This window comes from Pezoporus flaviventris, unplaced genomic scaffold (genome assembly GCF_033815535.1).
Source record: "Pezoporus flaviventris isolate CSIRO_AGI_PZ_B2104156 unplaced genomic scaffold, CSIRO_AGI_Pfla_v1 ptg000009l, whole genome shotgun sequence".
NCBI classification, from domain to species: Eukaryota; Metazoa; Chordata; class Aves; order Psittaciformes; family Psittacidae; genus Pezoporus; species Pezoporus flaviventris.
The window spans coordinates 3340493-3356266 of record NW_026892557.1 but is presented as its reverse complement, the minus strand read 5'-3'; the positions used below and the strand labels follow the sequence as shown (position 1 = coordinate 3356266).

At 46.7% G+C, this 15774-nt stretch overlaps 1 protein-coding gene across 1 annotated transcript in view; it reads left to right on the top strand.

The window, feature by feature from the left end:
- Positions 1-862: 862 nt before the first annotated feature.
- The window catches only part of ACAP3 (ArfGAP with coiled-coil, ankyrin repeat and PH domains 3), a 49425-nt gene continuing 34513 nt past the window's right edge, over positions 863-15774 (top strand). Inside the window, exons 1-5 of the mRNA XM_061450232.1 lie at positions 863-919; positions 2838-2961; positions 8543-8600; positions 12245-12364; positions 12854-12907. Coding sequence (XP_061306216.1) covers positions 2909-2961; positions 8543-8600; positions 12245-12364; positions 12854-12907 — 285 coding nt within the window. The 5' untranslated portion in view covers positions 863-919; positions 2838-2908. The remainder of the gene's footprint in view (positions 920-2837; positions 2962-8542; positions 8601-12244; positions 12365-12853; positions 12908-15774) is intronic.

Sequence of the window (15774 nt, the reverse complement as noted above, 5' to 3'; positions counted from 1 at the left end):
GTAAGATGAGGTACACTAACACCATAGTTCCTACCAGCTGCTCAGTGTAAGGATTAGGAAGGAGCTCTTTTCTCCTCTTCTCCACTGACAATTGAACTAATGTGTTAGGGGAATTTCTTTCACCTAAGCTGTATGACATGTGTGAAGCATAGAATCGTGGAATGGTTGAACACTGCCAGGGATTGGGCAGCCACAGCTTCTCTGGGCAACCTGTGCCAGGGCCTATTTTTTCCTAATATCTAATCTAGATAAGGCTCCATTCATGTTGTCAGAGCGCTTCTGTGTCTGGGAATGGCTGGCTTGAATGGAGGGAGTGTATGTTCTAATCCAGGGCAGCTCTTCAGTCCCTTCTCTGATCCCTCTGGGAGGTACTCCCGTAGGATCATGCTTGTTGCAGAACTAACAGAGTGATTGAAATCTCCAGTATTTTAACAAGTGACACGGTGTCTGAGGTGGCAGTTTGCTGTCAAGCCTGGTGAGCTACAAACTTGTGTGACTGTAGCCTTGAGAAAGCATCTCACGTAGATTCTCTTCTCTTCTCTTCCCAGCCAAGGCGGGATGCTGAGCTAGCGTTTATGACACTGTCCAGTTTCATTCCTCCTTAGAACTCACATCTCCAACACTCTTCTGTACTCTCTGCTCACTGTCCTCAGAAACCTTTGGCTGCACTTAACCATGTCATAACCAATCCCGTGCTATTTCCATGAGCAAAAGCAGAAGCCATGGAAATCAGACTCTCATTTTGAACAGGAAGGCATCGCACTTGCATGATCTGGTTGTCATGGATATTGTCACCATGGAGCTGTTGCCATGGTGCTCTCTGCTCCCATCGACAGAGATGCAAAGTATACTTTGAAGAAAGGAGGAAGAACAGTGGATACTAGAGGGCACAGGAGCTTTCAGATAGGGATTTAGGGAGGTTGCTTTAGAGTTTTGTTGACTCTGGTTTCTGTCTGTGTAAGGTTCCTTATTTCCTCTTTTGTATCTTATAATAGCAGCCAACAAAAGGAAGTGAGATGTTACATATTTGCTGTAGCATCCTCCACAGCAGTATTTCACCATGCTGTGAAAGCAGCACCTTTCTCTATTGCAAAAATAATCCAAAGAATGACCACTAGTAACCAGTGTTTGGCTTTTACCTCATCTGAGTTGAAACCTCCAGAAATCCAGTATCTTTCAGAAGATGAGGGTGGAATTTAAAACCCCATCTCCCCTGCAGGCCCCCTTTCCTTGAAGGAACACACTCACCTCATTTTAATTTCTAGAGAAAGTCTGTGCTCCTTTGGCAAGTACTTTGGCAGCTCTTAGTGACCTTGTCAAGCTGCTGATGGTTCTGGAAGGCGGAGTTGAATAAGAACTGAATTGTGTCTGTGCCAAACATCCTTGTCTAGTTAAGGGCAGAGCTGTTCTCACCAAGGCAATGCTGGTTTCACTCAATATCAAATAAAGCCCAGTCAGATTTGATAAATAGTCATGCCCATAACTCTACTTTGCACACCTACAGCTCCTCTCTGAACCTTCTGCCACTATTGTGGATGAAACCCTCCAAACACCCCAGAGAGAGTGGGAAGGATTCATTTTTCTTAGGCTATTAGTGATAATGGAGCACAGAGATTGCGGTAAGTGGCCTTCTGTAGATGCTGTAGCCATCAGGAATAGGATCCAGGAGTTCCTGTTTCCTGTCCTGAGGTCTGGAAAGCCCATGTTTCATTAAACTAAGGGAGACCCTGAACATGACTGTAATGACATTTAGTGTTGGGCCCTTAGCAGCCTGATTTGGAGCTGTGTTAAACAGAGAGCTGAATGCTCCGCGTGGCTAAACATTGATCTGAATATGCCAGTGGCTCACTTCCAAACACATTAGGCTCAGGAGGCAGTCCTTTTCCTAGCCACAGAGGATGTTTCTGTGGAGGAGTTGTCACTGCAAGGCATGGATTAGCTGTTTCCCTGCATTTGACAGGCACTTTTGTTGCTGCTAGCAAAGTGGGGTTTATGCACATGTAGCTATTCCTGGTGCAAGGTGGGTTTCTAGGAATCTCCCAGCCCACTCGACATGATGATCAGGTACATCACAAGGTATAAAAGCTCTATTTGAATGTGGTGCTCCTGTTTCATGTGTGACTCATCTAAGGCAAGAGGGATGTAGCAAGCCTGCCTGCATCCAAGCCCACAGCTGGGAACAGCTGGCCTGCAGGTGGGTCTGTTCAGGGTTCAAGGGCTACAGCTTCTCCTTCCCTCCAGCTTGGGGAGAGTTTTATGCACAGCAATACATAGGGCTTGTAAGGGAGTGCTAACACCATGTAGCAGTTAGATCACATATGTAAGAGTCACAAATCAGCCCGAGTTGGAATTGGCACCAGTGGAGGTAGAGAGAGGGATACAGGCTCTCCGGCAACATTCCTGTTCTGCTGAGCTAAGGGAATATCTTCATGTTGACTGCAGTGGGAGCTGGCTTGAGCCCCATGTGTCCTGCTGGTATGCTTGGAGCAGGATCAGCTCATGCAGTGCAGAGCTGGGTGGCCCCAAGATGTACCTACATTTGGTGGGCACCTTTGTAAGCAAGACCCTCCAAGGTGCTTTTTACCGGCTTGACTGTGAAGATGCAGCTTTTTTGGAGGTGGTGAATGAGGAGCCCTTTGTACATAAGTGTTTCTTAGGGAAAAAAGAGCCCTTTGCTTGACCAGTTTAACAAGCTGTAATGTGGTGAGTACATGCAGAAAATAGCCTGGAGTTTTCCTGAATTTAGGATTAAAAACCAACCTTAGTCTGTATATTCCTGTGCCTCAGTTTGCCTGCCAGCAAAGTGAGGGAAACCAGATGTGTGTTTGTGTCAATAGCACTCAGTGAACAAAAGCATTCAAGAAAATCATTACCACTGTTCCACCATGAAGCAAAAGAAACATGAAACATGCAGGGAGGCCTCTTTGAGAAGTGCCTGTTGATCACTTCATGCCTAAGCTGGTTGGTAACGTGCTATTGTTTAGTTCTAAGGTGTATTAATCAAATACATGACTGTTCTTTGCTGTAGTCAGCTCGTCACCTGAGGATCCCTGGAGCTTGCCAAACATGGATTAATCACTGAACACTCAGTGTCACTGTGAAGCAAATGTTTATCAATGTAGCAATGGGGAAGTCAAAGCTAAGAGATGACTTATATGGCAGCTAATAACTGCTTTGGTAAGCCTGCTTGTTGCTCCAGTCATCGTAAACCCTCTTTTGTAAGACTATGACTCTGCAAAGTCAGAAGCAAATAGTGACTAATTGTAACTAAAAAAGGGGCCTTGTGGTTGACCTGTCACAGCCAGTGCCCCACAGTCAGGATGTCATTTACCCTCCGGGTTTGACCATACTCCTCTACCATCTCTGTCCTAAATGCACTCTAAGCACAGCTTATGAAATGCAGTTGTAGGCACCCACACAGTTACACTTAGCTTAGCTTGTAGTGATGCCAGAGGCAATTTCTGCATCAGTTTCCTAGTGGATTTTCTTGCTCTGATTGCTTTTTGGATGTGGGTGATTATTCTCTTGGTGCTTGGCTAGGACCATCTAATGCAAGTCAGTAGAATCAAGTCACAAGAGGTGAAAGGCAGATGTGTTCTTGCTGCGGACTCTGTTCTCTGATAGCAGTCTAGCTTATTATTCCTGTTCCCATGGGATGTAAAGATGCTTCTGGGAAGATTTCTTTATCATGCTTCTAAATGGCTTCTTTAAAGGACAAATTAAAATTCACAATGCAAAGCCTTCTGGACTGTGGGGAATTGCTGATTTCTCTGAGCAAGGAAGCTGAAGCCTCATCCCTGTGGTCGGAAGGGCTCTGCTTTGCACTGAACCACCACCACATGAGCTCGTGGATTGTTTTCTCCCCCCTCATGACGGAAATAGCCCAAGGCCTGGAAAAGCATTAGCAGGAAGAGCACAGCATCAGGAAACACAAAGGGCACCCAGCCAGGACATGACTACACAGCTTTTAGCTGCCCGGCAGCTGGGACATTGCGTTTTTGGGTGAAGGGATTCAATTCCCTCTTGTCAGAATCACTGTTTCCCAGCCAGATGCTTCCAGCTGGATGAGTGTGTGAGCAATGAGTGCTGAACATCCCTGTGCACACACTGTGGCTACTCCTGTGCTTGGGGTCTTGTGTTTGTGGATGTGGCAAGTGTGTAGGTTCATATGTAGGGATCGCATGTGCCATTTGCCATGGCTGTTCAACCCACCTGTGCGTTCCTTCAGGATGGAGCAGGGGAGCTCAGCAGTGCTGAGGTGTCATTACTCATCCCTGTGGAGTTATTCCAGGTTCCCAGCTTGCTTGTGTAACTGAAAGGGTTTTGCCTTTTATCTATGACATGCGGGCGGAATAGTGGGAGGATTTAAATTTGGGAATGAAATTGCCAGAGAGTTTAGCCCAATGCTTGTGTTCTGCAGTAAGCAGTTACAGTGAAACCTGTTATTTCTCTAGGGAAGCATCATCAGTGGACTTTGGAACTGCATTAGGGAGCGGGATAAGATATTGAACCCCAAAAGCCATAGACTAGACGTAGACCCAAAAGAATAGACTTAGGCATGCTGTACCCTTGAAGGATGGGAAATCCTTCAGAAAAGTGTTAAAAGAACCTGGTATAATCTCTTTCCCAAAGCTTTCTACTTCGTAAATGGGAAAAGACACTTCAGGGAAGGAGTTAGGCACTTGCTTAAGGACTGAGGTCTTTTTGTCTTCCACTACAGCTTATCCAAGATGAATGCATGGCTACAGTACCCCTAACCACAACTTGGCTTCATAATTCATCTCCCCAAAGACTTCATTCAGATATAAAAGCACCATGTGACTGGAAAGGATGGATAAATGTTCGCTCTCACTTCCTGTAATGAAGCTGGAACTCCATTACAGTGCTGGAACTGAATAGGTCCCTGAGATCACTGTCCTTGAAACCAAAGAGTTGGAACCTTTTATAATCAAGCCTGTGCACCAAAGAGCAAGCTCAAGTTTCACGCTCTCCTAGCCACAGTCAGTTGTATTCGTGCCTTAGTGGATACCAGACCCAAAATGTCTTCCTCCTCCACAGAGTCCAAATATATCAGCTCCTTTTCTTAGGTTACGATAAAAATGGGGAGCAAATTATAGATGCTCTCTCCACCTTCTGGCAGGAGACAGGCTGCTAGACCGCCTTGTTTCACCAGCCTCTAGCTGGTGGCTGCAGGTTAAACAATGCTCTTGCCTTCCTGAAAGGAAAAGCATCCCCAGAAATGCCGGCTCCCTTTTGTAGCTGGTTGTTATGTCCAGCTATCAGAAGCACAAAGAAACCAAGTGGAAAAATTGAATCTGGCAGGAAGAGTGCAATGCATGAAGGCACACAGCTTCCAAACCCAGAGAGCAAAAATAGCTGCAAGAGCAAAAACTGGCCTGCAAGAAGCTCTTTAATTATTCCATCTCTTTCAAAAGCTTTGCCCCTGGCACAGCCAGGCTGCCATTTGTATAGGGAAGCTGTATGTGTTGTAGTAAAGCTTGAGCACTGCATTATTAGAGAGAAAGAAGTGGCTTTTTTGGCTGTGTTTTCAAAGAGCTGGTAGCAGATTGATTGTGGGCAGAGCCCTGGGCATGAGGCAGTCTGTATGTTCCTCGTGAGTCACCAGGATTTCAGTTTCAGTCCGGCTGATGTGAGGGTGAAGGGGTTTAGGTTTCTGCTTGGATTCTAGAGGCAAAGCCATTTAGCTTTTAGCTGACACTACAGTAACCAGCAGCCTGGTGAGTCTGGGTTTCAGGGCATCGATGGAACACCCCGTCTTTCAGAAGCCACCCATTCCCTCTTGTGGTGTCTAAGTCTATATGTTTCTCCAACCCTTGCAAGCTGACACTTTTGAAGCTATTGAGGAACACTGAGAACATTGAAAAGCTTTAAAATACTCTTGTGTGTGTTGTCTGTGCTGAAGAGGACATCTGAGTTTGCTCAGATTAAGGAGCAGATACTTGGTTATTATTATACTGGAATATAGCAATTGCATGAAGCCTCCCTGTTGGCTGAGATGTTCAAATGAGCGCTGCAGCAGGACTGGAAAGAAAAGGAATTGCTAAACACCAATGACCAATCCAGTGTAATTTGCAAGCCAATGGAAAGACCACTGTTAAGTACACCAACTTAAGGAACCTTTTCTGAACTGTCAAAGTTGCTTTAAAAGTAAGATCAGTTTCTTCTTCTTTGGGCAAGTCCCTTGCTGCCCACCTGGGTACCAGAACAAGAAGAGAGGGATGCCAGGTCAGGTGAGCACTGTGACAGAGCAAGGGAGCAGAGCTGGAGCAGAGATTGTTGTCTCTCTCTTCTGTTAGAGTTTGCAATGTCCTGTTTTGTTGTACGGCTTGAGAGAGCAGAGAGGTTATCAAGGGAAGAGAAGATGATGTGTAGGGCCAGGGAAGGTATATCACATATGCTTCATTTGTCCTCAGCAGGTGTAAACTGTCTGTAAGTGGGTGTTTCTGCTTGCATGGCAGGAAATAGAGGAGCCAGTTGTAGACAGTAGTTGTGTTTTCTTGCATCCGGTACTCTTGAATGAAAGCAGATTCCAGGCTGTCTTTTAGGATACATAATGGTGATGAGTAACTTAGGCTGTTTCCTCTGGATTTGATGTTCCGCTTATGTTAAGATGTAGGGAGTATTGTTTGCTGAGATGACATCAAGAGCTCTTGGATGAAGGGAGTAGAGACCCATCCTTTCCTCACACAGGGTTTCAGCTCCCACTGCTGCAGAACATCACAGCTCATTGAGGAACAGCAGACCTACCCCTTTGTTAAAAGAAACCAGATGAGGAAAGGACAGCAGTGGAGTCACCAGTGGCCTGTAAATGGTCAGCATCCCCCTTTTGCCCTCCCTGGCTGGGAGCAGCATGGAAAAACCACAGGCTAGAAGGAATTGTTAATGGAAAGGGACATTGATGGAGGTGACACTTCTCTGCTTGTAAGTATTGTCATCTGGGAGCAGGAGAGCAGTGGAAGGGGAGGACAGGAGTCTGAAGAAGAGTTCCAGCTCTTACATCATGGCTCTTGAATACGCTGCCAATTCACATTCAACAAGATCCATGGACTTTGTGGCCAATAACTGCCTGATGGCAGACTCTTTCCTCTTTACTCCATCCAGATTAGTCAGAACTATAGCAAATGCTGGCTGTCTCATAGCTTGCAGATGGGGCCTGCACTCACCCGTGTACGCTTTTGTGCATACTTCCCATTGAAGGATGCTTGGAACAGATGTTTACTGGATGTACTCTATTTTGGTTACGTGTAATCCATGTAAGGTACATACAGGTACCATGCTGCTGGCCTGAACCCTTCCTCAGCTTGGTAGAAAGTTAGATTTAGACCTCAGGGGCTTTCTTCTTAAACCTGTCCTTCCTTCTCCAAGAAGCTCCCTTAGTGATGACACTGTTTTCATCCTTCACTAATTCACAGGGGACATCAAGAGCCCCAGAGACACAGAGCTACTACATACTCTAATGGTCCTTTCAGGAATTCTGCTGTTCCCTTTGGTGGGTGTCCTACCCTTTTGCTGGGACAACAATATTGACTTGTGTGGCTCTAAGTCACAGCTCTCCCCTCCTGTTCTGCCAGCTGGCACATGTTCAGAAAGCCTGAGTGTAATATTTCAAGAACCAACCTTTTAAATTACAAACCCACACGCTTAAGGAGCTCCTTGCAGGGAAATTTGGGTTGCTTATCCTTGGTGTGTAAGGGTGGTGTGAGGCTTACCACATTTCCAGGTGTGTGGTTAAAGAAACATCTGTCCAAGTACAGAGATCCTACAGCAGCAAGCAGCTCTGCAAGGGAATGCTCTCAGGTTTACAGTGCTTGCTTTTGGACTCTAGCCTCCAAAACGTCATTCCATAGCACGTGCCTCAATCTGGGAATGCCTATTGCAAATGCATGATGTCATGTTAATATTTCACTTTGTGAGGGAGGCCCAGTGACCTTTGCAGCTGGATTCTAATGGCCTGTTACTGTCACATCTGCCCAGTGACGTGGAAGGAAAACAGATCTGATAATCATGAAGCAGATTTATCCATAAGCAGGCAGAGCCCACGTGAGTGAAAGAGACTCATGGTGTTAAAGGACCAAGTTGTGTTTCTGTTTGAGTGATGGCTCCTAAGGTTCAAAGGGCATGTAATTCATCACATAGCTGCACTTCAGGCACAGTAATAGCCTGGAAAATAGGGTTTGGTGGTACTGAATAAGCAATCTGTGACTGATATGAGTGGACGGCTAAGGTGTAACAGTGGTTCTTTCTGTATCACTTGGCATTGCTACCAATTAACAACATTGCCTACAGGATCTCTTTTCCCAGCCCTGTGGAATTCATTCCTGATGTGGTGTGATCCTTCTCCAGAGTAAGTCCTGAGTTTATGTAGCAGCAGGAAATCTGAAGTGGGAAGTGCGAGTCCCTTCTCCTGTCCACCACCAGCACACATACCTCAGTCCCTCTCATCTTTACTCATGGGACTTCTGGCTTCTTTCTCCATCATAAGCAATGGATTAATGATTGCTTTTTGCTGTTGTCGTTGCAGGGCAACCATTGATGAAGTGGAAACAGATGTGGTGGAGATAGAGGCAAAGCTTGACAAGGTAAGATGGGGCAGCTCAGTGCAATGGTTTGAAGAGGGACTGTTGAGCTCCTGCTTAGGAATATGGCCCCAGCAGTTACTTCTAAAACATGAGCCCATCTCAGGCAGTCAGGAAGCTAATAGTGTACAGGGCTTGTCAACAGAACCATGACTCCCTCTACTGACAGGTACCTGCCAAGGCTCCTTTGTGACTGCCAAAGGATTCAGAGCCAAGAGGTCCAGGTGGGTTCCTAATGGTGAAGGAAGGCCTTCTTGTTCTGGTCCTGGATCTCAGGGGACTGACACTGCTTCTCTTGCTGTGAAAGTTATTTTAGTGCTGTCTGATGCCTCTCTCCATCACCTTGCTTGTGACATTAAGGAGCTGTTACACATCCAAACAGCTCCAGCAGTGCTGTGTCAGCTAAGGAATATAAGGTGACCCTTGCAGGTAAACAAGGGGCCAGATCCAGACTGATGGTGGTGGTGCTGTCTGATGTTCAGCCAGGCTGTGCACCACAGCTGCAATCTGACACTGGAAATAGTCTCTCAGGGACCAGTTTGGCTGTTTTGCTTTTATGCTGGTGATTCTTTACATCCAGTTGGTAGTTTGGATCCAAGTCAGAGGCTTTATGATGGAAGGCGGCTTTTCCACCCCCACTTCTCCTGATGTCTGAGACATCAGCCAAGTTGTTTCTGAACAGGAACAGAGAAAAATGAAGAAAAGGAGCCAGAGGAGCTGTGGGCTTTTTATCTGAGAGATTTCCCAAAGCTACCAAGGGATAAAACTCCTGCGTGTGATGGAGAAATGGGCTTTGTTGAAGTCACCAGCCTTAGGCAAAGCTGTGTCCTATAAAGCCTATTTACTAATCAAGCTGCTTGAAACAGTTATCTGCACAAGCTAACTAGTGACACTGGTGAAAGCTGCAGAGGGATTTGGGCTATCTGTTTTCCTCTAAGCTAAGGCTCTAAAGACAAAGCAAGGGGTGAAACTTGCTCTGAATCTTCCACTACTGCTGTCTGTGCCCGCTGTAGTTAGACAACTCGGTGTGCCAGGAGCAACCCTGGAGTGAGAAGGATGGGCTGGAAGTACAAGAGCAGCTCGAGGCTCTCAGTTTTTTATTGTTCAGTGCTTTGTTGCAAATTGATTTGAGCTCCTTTGGGTGAGGACTGCATCAAAACAACAGTTTCCTGCAGCTTTGCCTTCCCCTGACAGCAGGTATGGGGTGATGTTCTGGTGGGTGGCCATTTCATTCTGTTTGCATGCATCATTCCCCTGCCTGCTGCAGAGGTGACATGAAACGCTGCCTCAGTCTCCATCAACTACAGGGTATCAGCCCTGGGTGCAGGGGGAGTGAGGCTGGAGTTTGAATCTGAAGAGCCACTGAAGTTCATCTTTGTTTTGCTGAGAGTAACTTTGGGCAAGAATCAGTCACCCTCATTCCTAATCAGTCAGTATTTGATGGCCCAGCTCCTCTCTTTCGGCCTTCCTAGGGCTTGGTGTTGTGCAGTGGTACCCAAATAGCCGGCATCACTAGTTCTGAAAGAGCAGGAAGCTGGCAAGGACTGAATGTTTCTCTGCCTTTTACTCTGCTCGTGACCACTTAGTTTATAAATGATAAGCCTTTTAACACCTCTTTAAGATAGAGGTAAAGGGCAGTGCAAGAGATTCATCTAAGGGAAGACCAGAAATGGGGGCTTGTTTTGCTGTTTCAAAGAGAATTCCTTCATTCTGTCCTGTGCTCCATCTGCAAAGCCACCACTGCTCCCCTTGGGAATGTGTTTGTGCTGAATGGCCTTCAGCTACCAGTAACTCAGCCGTGGCCAGGAGGGTGTGCACAGAGGCATGCTAGAAACCGCCACGTTGCAGAATAGGCTGGGTTTCCTTTCCAGAGGATCTGTCCAAACCTCTAGTGTATGTCTGGGCTCCAGATGTGACAGGAACTGCATCTGTTTGCTTTGCTTCTCTGGGCTTGGATGGGGTAGCACAAATGTGCTAGCACCCAGCATCAAATTGATTGGCCAGGAGAGGATGTAAGTGTGAAAGAGTGAAGACTATATATACTGTGTATACACAGATAAACCCTGTGTGACTATATATATATTTATACATTCAGATATGTTCTTACAGAACTGCAGACAGAGGCAAGCCAGCTTGTTCTGCAATGCATGCATAGAGATTAGGCCCCAAAGCCTTGTGGCTGCATAAATAGAACAAGCACCAAGCCCCAGACCAGCACACCATGCTGCAGTGGGGCTTTGGTATCCAGCCAAACTGAAGAGCTGCCCATTGCCAGCCTGTAGGTGAGGCTGGTTGACAGGACAAGATTTCTAAAGCCATTTGTCATGAGTAAAATTAATATCCCTAAAAACCTCCTGGATTTTGAGAATGGAAAACTTCAGTTCCAAGAGTTGCTCATTATCGGCAGTTAAAGTTTTCATTTAAAAAGCTCAGAACAGTGATGATTTAAAAAATAAACCAACAACCAAAAACTGGAATCATTTTGCTCAGTGACCAGCCATTCCCGTTGCAAATCTCTTGGGCTTTTGGTTTATGGATTTATCTGAAGTTGTTTAACATAACCTTTTACAAGGAGATTTGGCTGAACGGAGATAGGCTAATGGCCAGGAATCCTGGCTAAGCTAATGCTCCAGTCTTGACAGTGAGTTCCAGGCATGTTATAGCAGTTTGGTGTGGCTAGGAAGTCTGGGAATGTTCCCTGCAGCTGTTAAATTATCAGAAGTTAATAAAGGCTGTCTGGAGATGCAGCAAAGTGACTCCAATGGGAGGAAGCCACCCCATTTTGCTGCAAGCTCCAGGTAACTTCTCTATACCAAGGCTGGTGATGAGATTCAGAGCGTGTGTACCTTGCTTAAAGTTAATGTTTCTCTGAACAGAGGTCCATCAGAAAGTCTCTGCTAAGTCACAGGCAGTCCAGAGATACATGGTGGAATCCCTCCCAGTGCTCCAGCAGTTTCCTTGGGCTGCAGAGCTGTGGGAATTGAAGCATACTTAATCTACAGTCTTGATGGTTCCATCCTTGTGTGTGATAGAACATAGGTTTTCATCGGCTGCACACAGCAGACATAGCTTAAGCAGTCCTGGTCAGTTGGTTTAAGCAAAACGTGACACAAAACCATCAGGCTCCCCTTTATTCCAAGGTAAGAAGAGCAAAACAAGTCTCCACAAGTATATGGAACAGCCAGCTGTGCTTAGAGACTTGACAGTCCCAAAGAGCAGCATACTCCCAGCAAGGAGATTCTAGACAGCCTATCACTTCCAGCCAGCACCAAGGAGTCTTTTCCTTTCTGCAGTCAGTCTGTGTGATCAGGTTCCTTTTACTGCAGTCCTGATGCCTCAGGATAGAATGAACTGGAGGATCCCACTGGAAAGAATGGGCTGCTCTGATTTATCTGTCCTCAAGGGTAGCCTGGAACCCTTATTCTTAAGTGAGAAGTGAAATGTTGACAGCATGACATGCCCTGAGAGATGTGATTTGCATCCCTGTTGCTGCCACGTGCAGTAAGGGTTGCTGGTGTAGCCACATGAATGGCATCCTGTTCTAAAGGTCTAGGGCTGGGGTGCTGGTGCACATTAAAACCGACCTGGCTGCAGTTCAGTTTGAAGTGATCAGCTCCATATGCACTGACACCTCTCTCCTTGTGCAGCTGGTGAAGCTATGCAGTGGGATGATTGAAGCAGGCAAAGCCTACATCACCACCAACAAGCACTTTGTCACCGGAGTCCGGGACTTGTCACAGCAGTGCAAGAAGGATGAGATGATTTCGGTAAGTGATCCTTTGGGATGGAGCATGGGACACAGTGAGGCCTGGAGAGCATTAACCTTCCTGATGCTGTGAATGGAGCATCAGGAGCATCAGCATTAAGTAGCCATTTAGTATGAGATTTTATTTTTAGAGGAATGTAGAGGTAATGCAATGCTGAAAGGTCCGAGTGAGATTCATTGTTTGCAGGGAGAACTGGACTTTTAAGAAGCTGCAGTGCTGGCAAGGCTGCTGGAATCTAGGTCAGTGAGCATCAGTGACTTAGGAATGTGGGAACCAGCCTGCGCAAGTGACAGGTGACATCTTCATTGCAGCACTGAACTGGAGAGGACAGGGAGTCTGTGGCTTCAATGCCAGGCATTCTGAAACGCCTTCTTGCCAAACAGCAGTGTGGCTCTTTGGTGTAATGGGGGTGTCTCCCAGCCGTTGAACCCCTGGGAATGAAGGGCAGCTGCTTCTATTCACTGCCAGTTTCTTCACCTTTTGTTGCAGGAGTGCCTTGACAAATTTGGAGACAGCCTGCAGGAAATGATTAACTACCACATGGTAAGATGCAGCTTCCTCTTGTCTTGTTGTGTGCTGATGACAACCTTTCTCAAGGCACTGATTATGGTCTCCTGAGTTTGGCTTACCTGACACTGCACAAAGGTGGGGTCCACAAAGGAAGTGTTTTCAGGTTCCAGTCCCTGCTCACTGTGTAGCCTCGAGAGCAGCAAAGGGCTGGGAGTTATTGTTGCCTTTTGCAACAGGATTGAATTGAATGAGCTGTGACTCTGTTACAGTGTTCCATCCTGATGCATCATGTATGCTAGGAAATGGGATTTCCATGGGTTAGAGGAGGTATCACTGAATGTAGGTACTGCCACATGGGTGCCTTTTGGCTCATTTCAGATCAGAGATACACAATGAATATGAAGAAGGGTGGAGTTAGAGACCCCTTCATCAAAGGAAGAGGAGAGCTTATAAAGATCCCACACTCCATGTGCTTTGTTCTTTTTGGACAGAACAGGGTTTTTATAGGAAGGACAGAGAGGTCCTGAGGAGCTCGGACAACTCAGGACTCTGGCTCTTTGCAGCTTGCATGTGCAACCATATTGCTGCAGATCTGGAATACTCTCTGAAGCTTGGCATTCACATTTTTGACATTAGGACACCAGCAAGGCTATGAATGGATCAAACTGAAAGGATTGCTTTGTTCAGCTGATGCTGGGAGCAGACTCAGTGCATTTTGTGCAGCTCCATGGCTAAGGATAACACAGGACATATTAATGATACACTGAGATGAAAGGAGGGAAGTGTCCAGACAATGCCTGTTCTCCTGAGTTGACTTTATCTCACTAACAGAGCCCAAGAAGTTACAATCTGCCCTTACTCCATCCCAAACATCCAGCCGTGACATCTGTAAACTTCGTAGAAGAGGAAGGCACTTCATGCTTGTTGGCTCCATGCCAGACCTACAATATTAAGTCTGTAACTCAGCTGGAGCTTAAAGCACAAATGCTGTAAAGCTTCAGGGTGCCAGCAGTGCCCTGACCCACTTTTATACCGCAGTGCCCCTGTCTAAGTACATTAGGCACGATGCTTGATTTTGGGATGCAAGTTAACCACACGTACCTGGAGAAGAAACTGCATCAAGTCCTTGTAATTATTTCATGAAGCAGGTGGGAAGGCTGTTTCCTAGTTAAAAAATGACAGGGAAAGGAGGTAAAAAGTGGTGGGGGGGTTAGAGTGAACAAACCAATGTGAGCATCAGAGAAAAGGTGTGTTTTTGTGAAAACAGAGAAAGTCAAACCCTGGTTTTCTGGTGCTGCTCACATTCCCTCTGAAAGCATGAGGCCTTTTGGCCAAGAAGCATAAGAACCCCTGAGCTCCTTCCTTCCAGGGATCCCATCACAGCAGCACTGACAGAGGCTGAGCAGTGCGTGCAGCCCAGGCAGGAGGGAGCAGTCCCAGCCAGGAGCCTCTGGCTGCAGGATGCTGTCAGCTCTGAAGCTTCCCTGGATCGCCACTCTCTGCCAGAAGTGGCACTTCAGGGATTGCTATTCTCTCAGCCAACTAATAAGCAGAAAGACCTTCCCAGAGCTGTCAAATCCCCGCTGGAATAACCCTTCCCATGCACCCCACCCTCTACACTCCCAGCTACATACAGCACATCCCTACCATGAGCTGCATGCACGAGGGATACTTACACCCTCCCTCCCCACTGCCTTTGGAGAGCACCCTCTTCCCTTGGTGCTCAGCAGTGTGAATCCCTCTCCAGGAAATGGCTTTGGAATGATGGCTGCATCTTGAGCCCTTTCCGACGGCTGTTCAGTTAATGGAGTTATTTTTAGTGCTTTCTGCTGTCTCCTTTGTGTGTGCTGCGTGCGTGTGTGTGTGTGTGTATCTTGGCTCATCCGTCTCTGGGGAGCTCAGCAATGAAACAGTTGTCAGTGCTGACTCCAGGAATGTGGCCAGGACAGTATGTACAACTGGAGCAAGTTAAAAAGAAGGGAAAATATCCCCTAAAAAATCAGTTGCAAAAGCTTATTCTATGATTTTATTGCTAGAACAATGAATGTTAGATCAGCAAAATCCAAGCTTGAAACCTGCTTGAATGTAGAAGATGAACACACTGAGCTCCAGAGTTTTCCCACCTTATAGTGCAGAGGGAGGGAAAAGCATCAAAGCAACCTTAGAGGAGAGATGTCAAAGAGAAAGTTGAGTTCAGAAGAGCTGCAATCAGTGTCCTGTGCCTTTTGTGCTCTTAACCACATGCATGTGGGCTGATGCTCTTTCCCATGCAGTTCCCTTTCTCTCTCTGACCAGAAAGAGGAGAAAACTAAAAGGATGCAAGTGAAAGTGCTGTTGGGATGGGATCAATCTGGCTGAGCCCTGTAAATGCATCTTCAACATCATTTTCAGAAGCCGTAACAGGAACATTGCCCACATCAGTCCTACCCCAGCTTCGTTGTGTCCTCAGCTGCCATAAATCATTGCAGCTACGTCAGAGGGATCCTCCAGCAGGAGCAGCAGCAGCTTGCAGGGGAGATTTAGCTTTGCTGAGCGAGCCAGGAGGCATTTCCTGCTGACAAGGAGAAAAGCCACCCAAGCTGTGATGAGTCAGTGAGGCAGATGGCAGATGTCATGGGTGGAGGGTAGTGGTGGAGTGCAGGGGGAAGGAAGGAGGAAATGAAAGTGGACAGGGCTTCCACAGCCTGTTCTTCACAGGGTTGGGGGGTCCACCTGTGTTATCTGACAGCACTTGGGAAGGGTCCAGGGGCATCATTGGTGGATGCAGAACGACCAGCTGACAGGGGAGATGCTTTCTGTCATCTCATGGCTTCATAGGTTTGGCTATTGTGCTCTAGTGCAATGATGTTATACTAGTCTAACAGACTTCCATGAGCTGCTGCTCTTGAAGTTTGGTACCA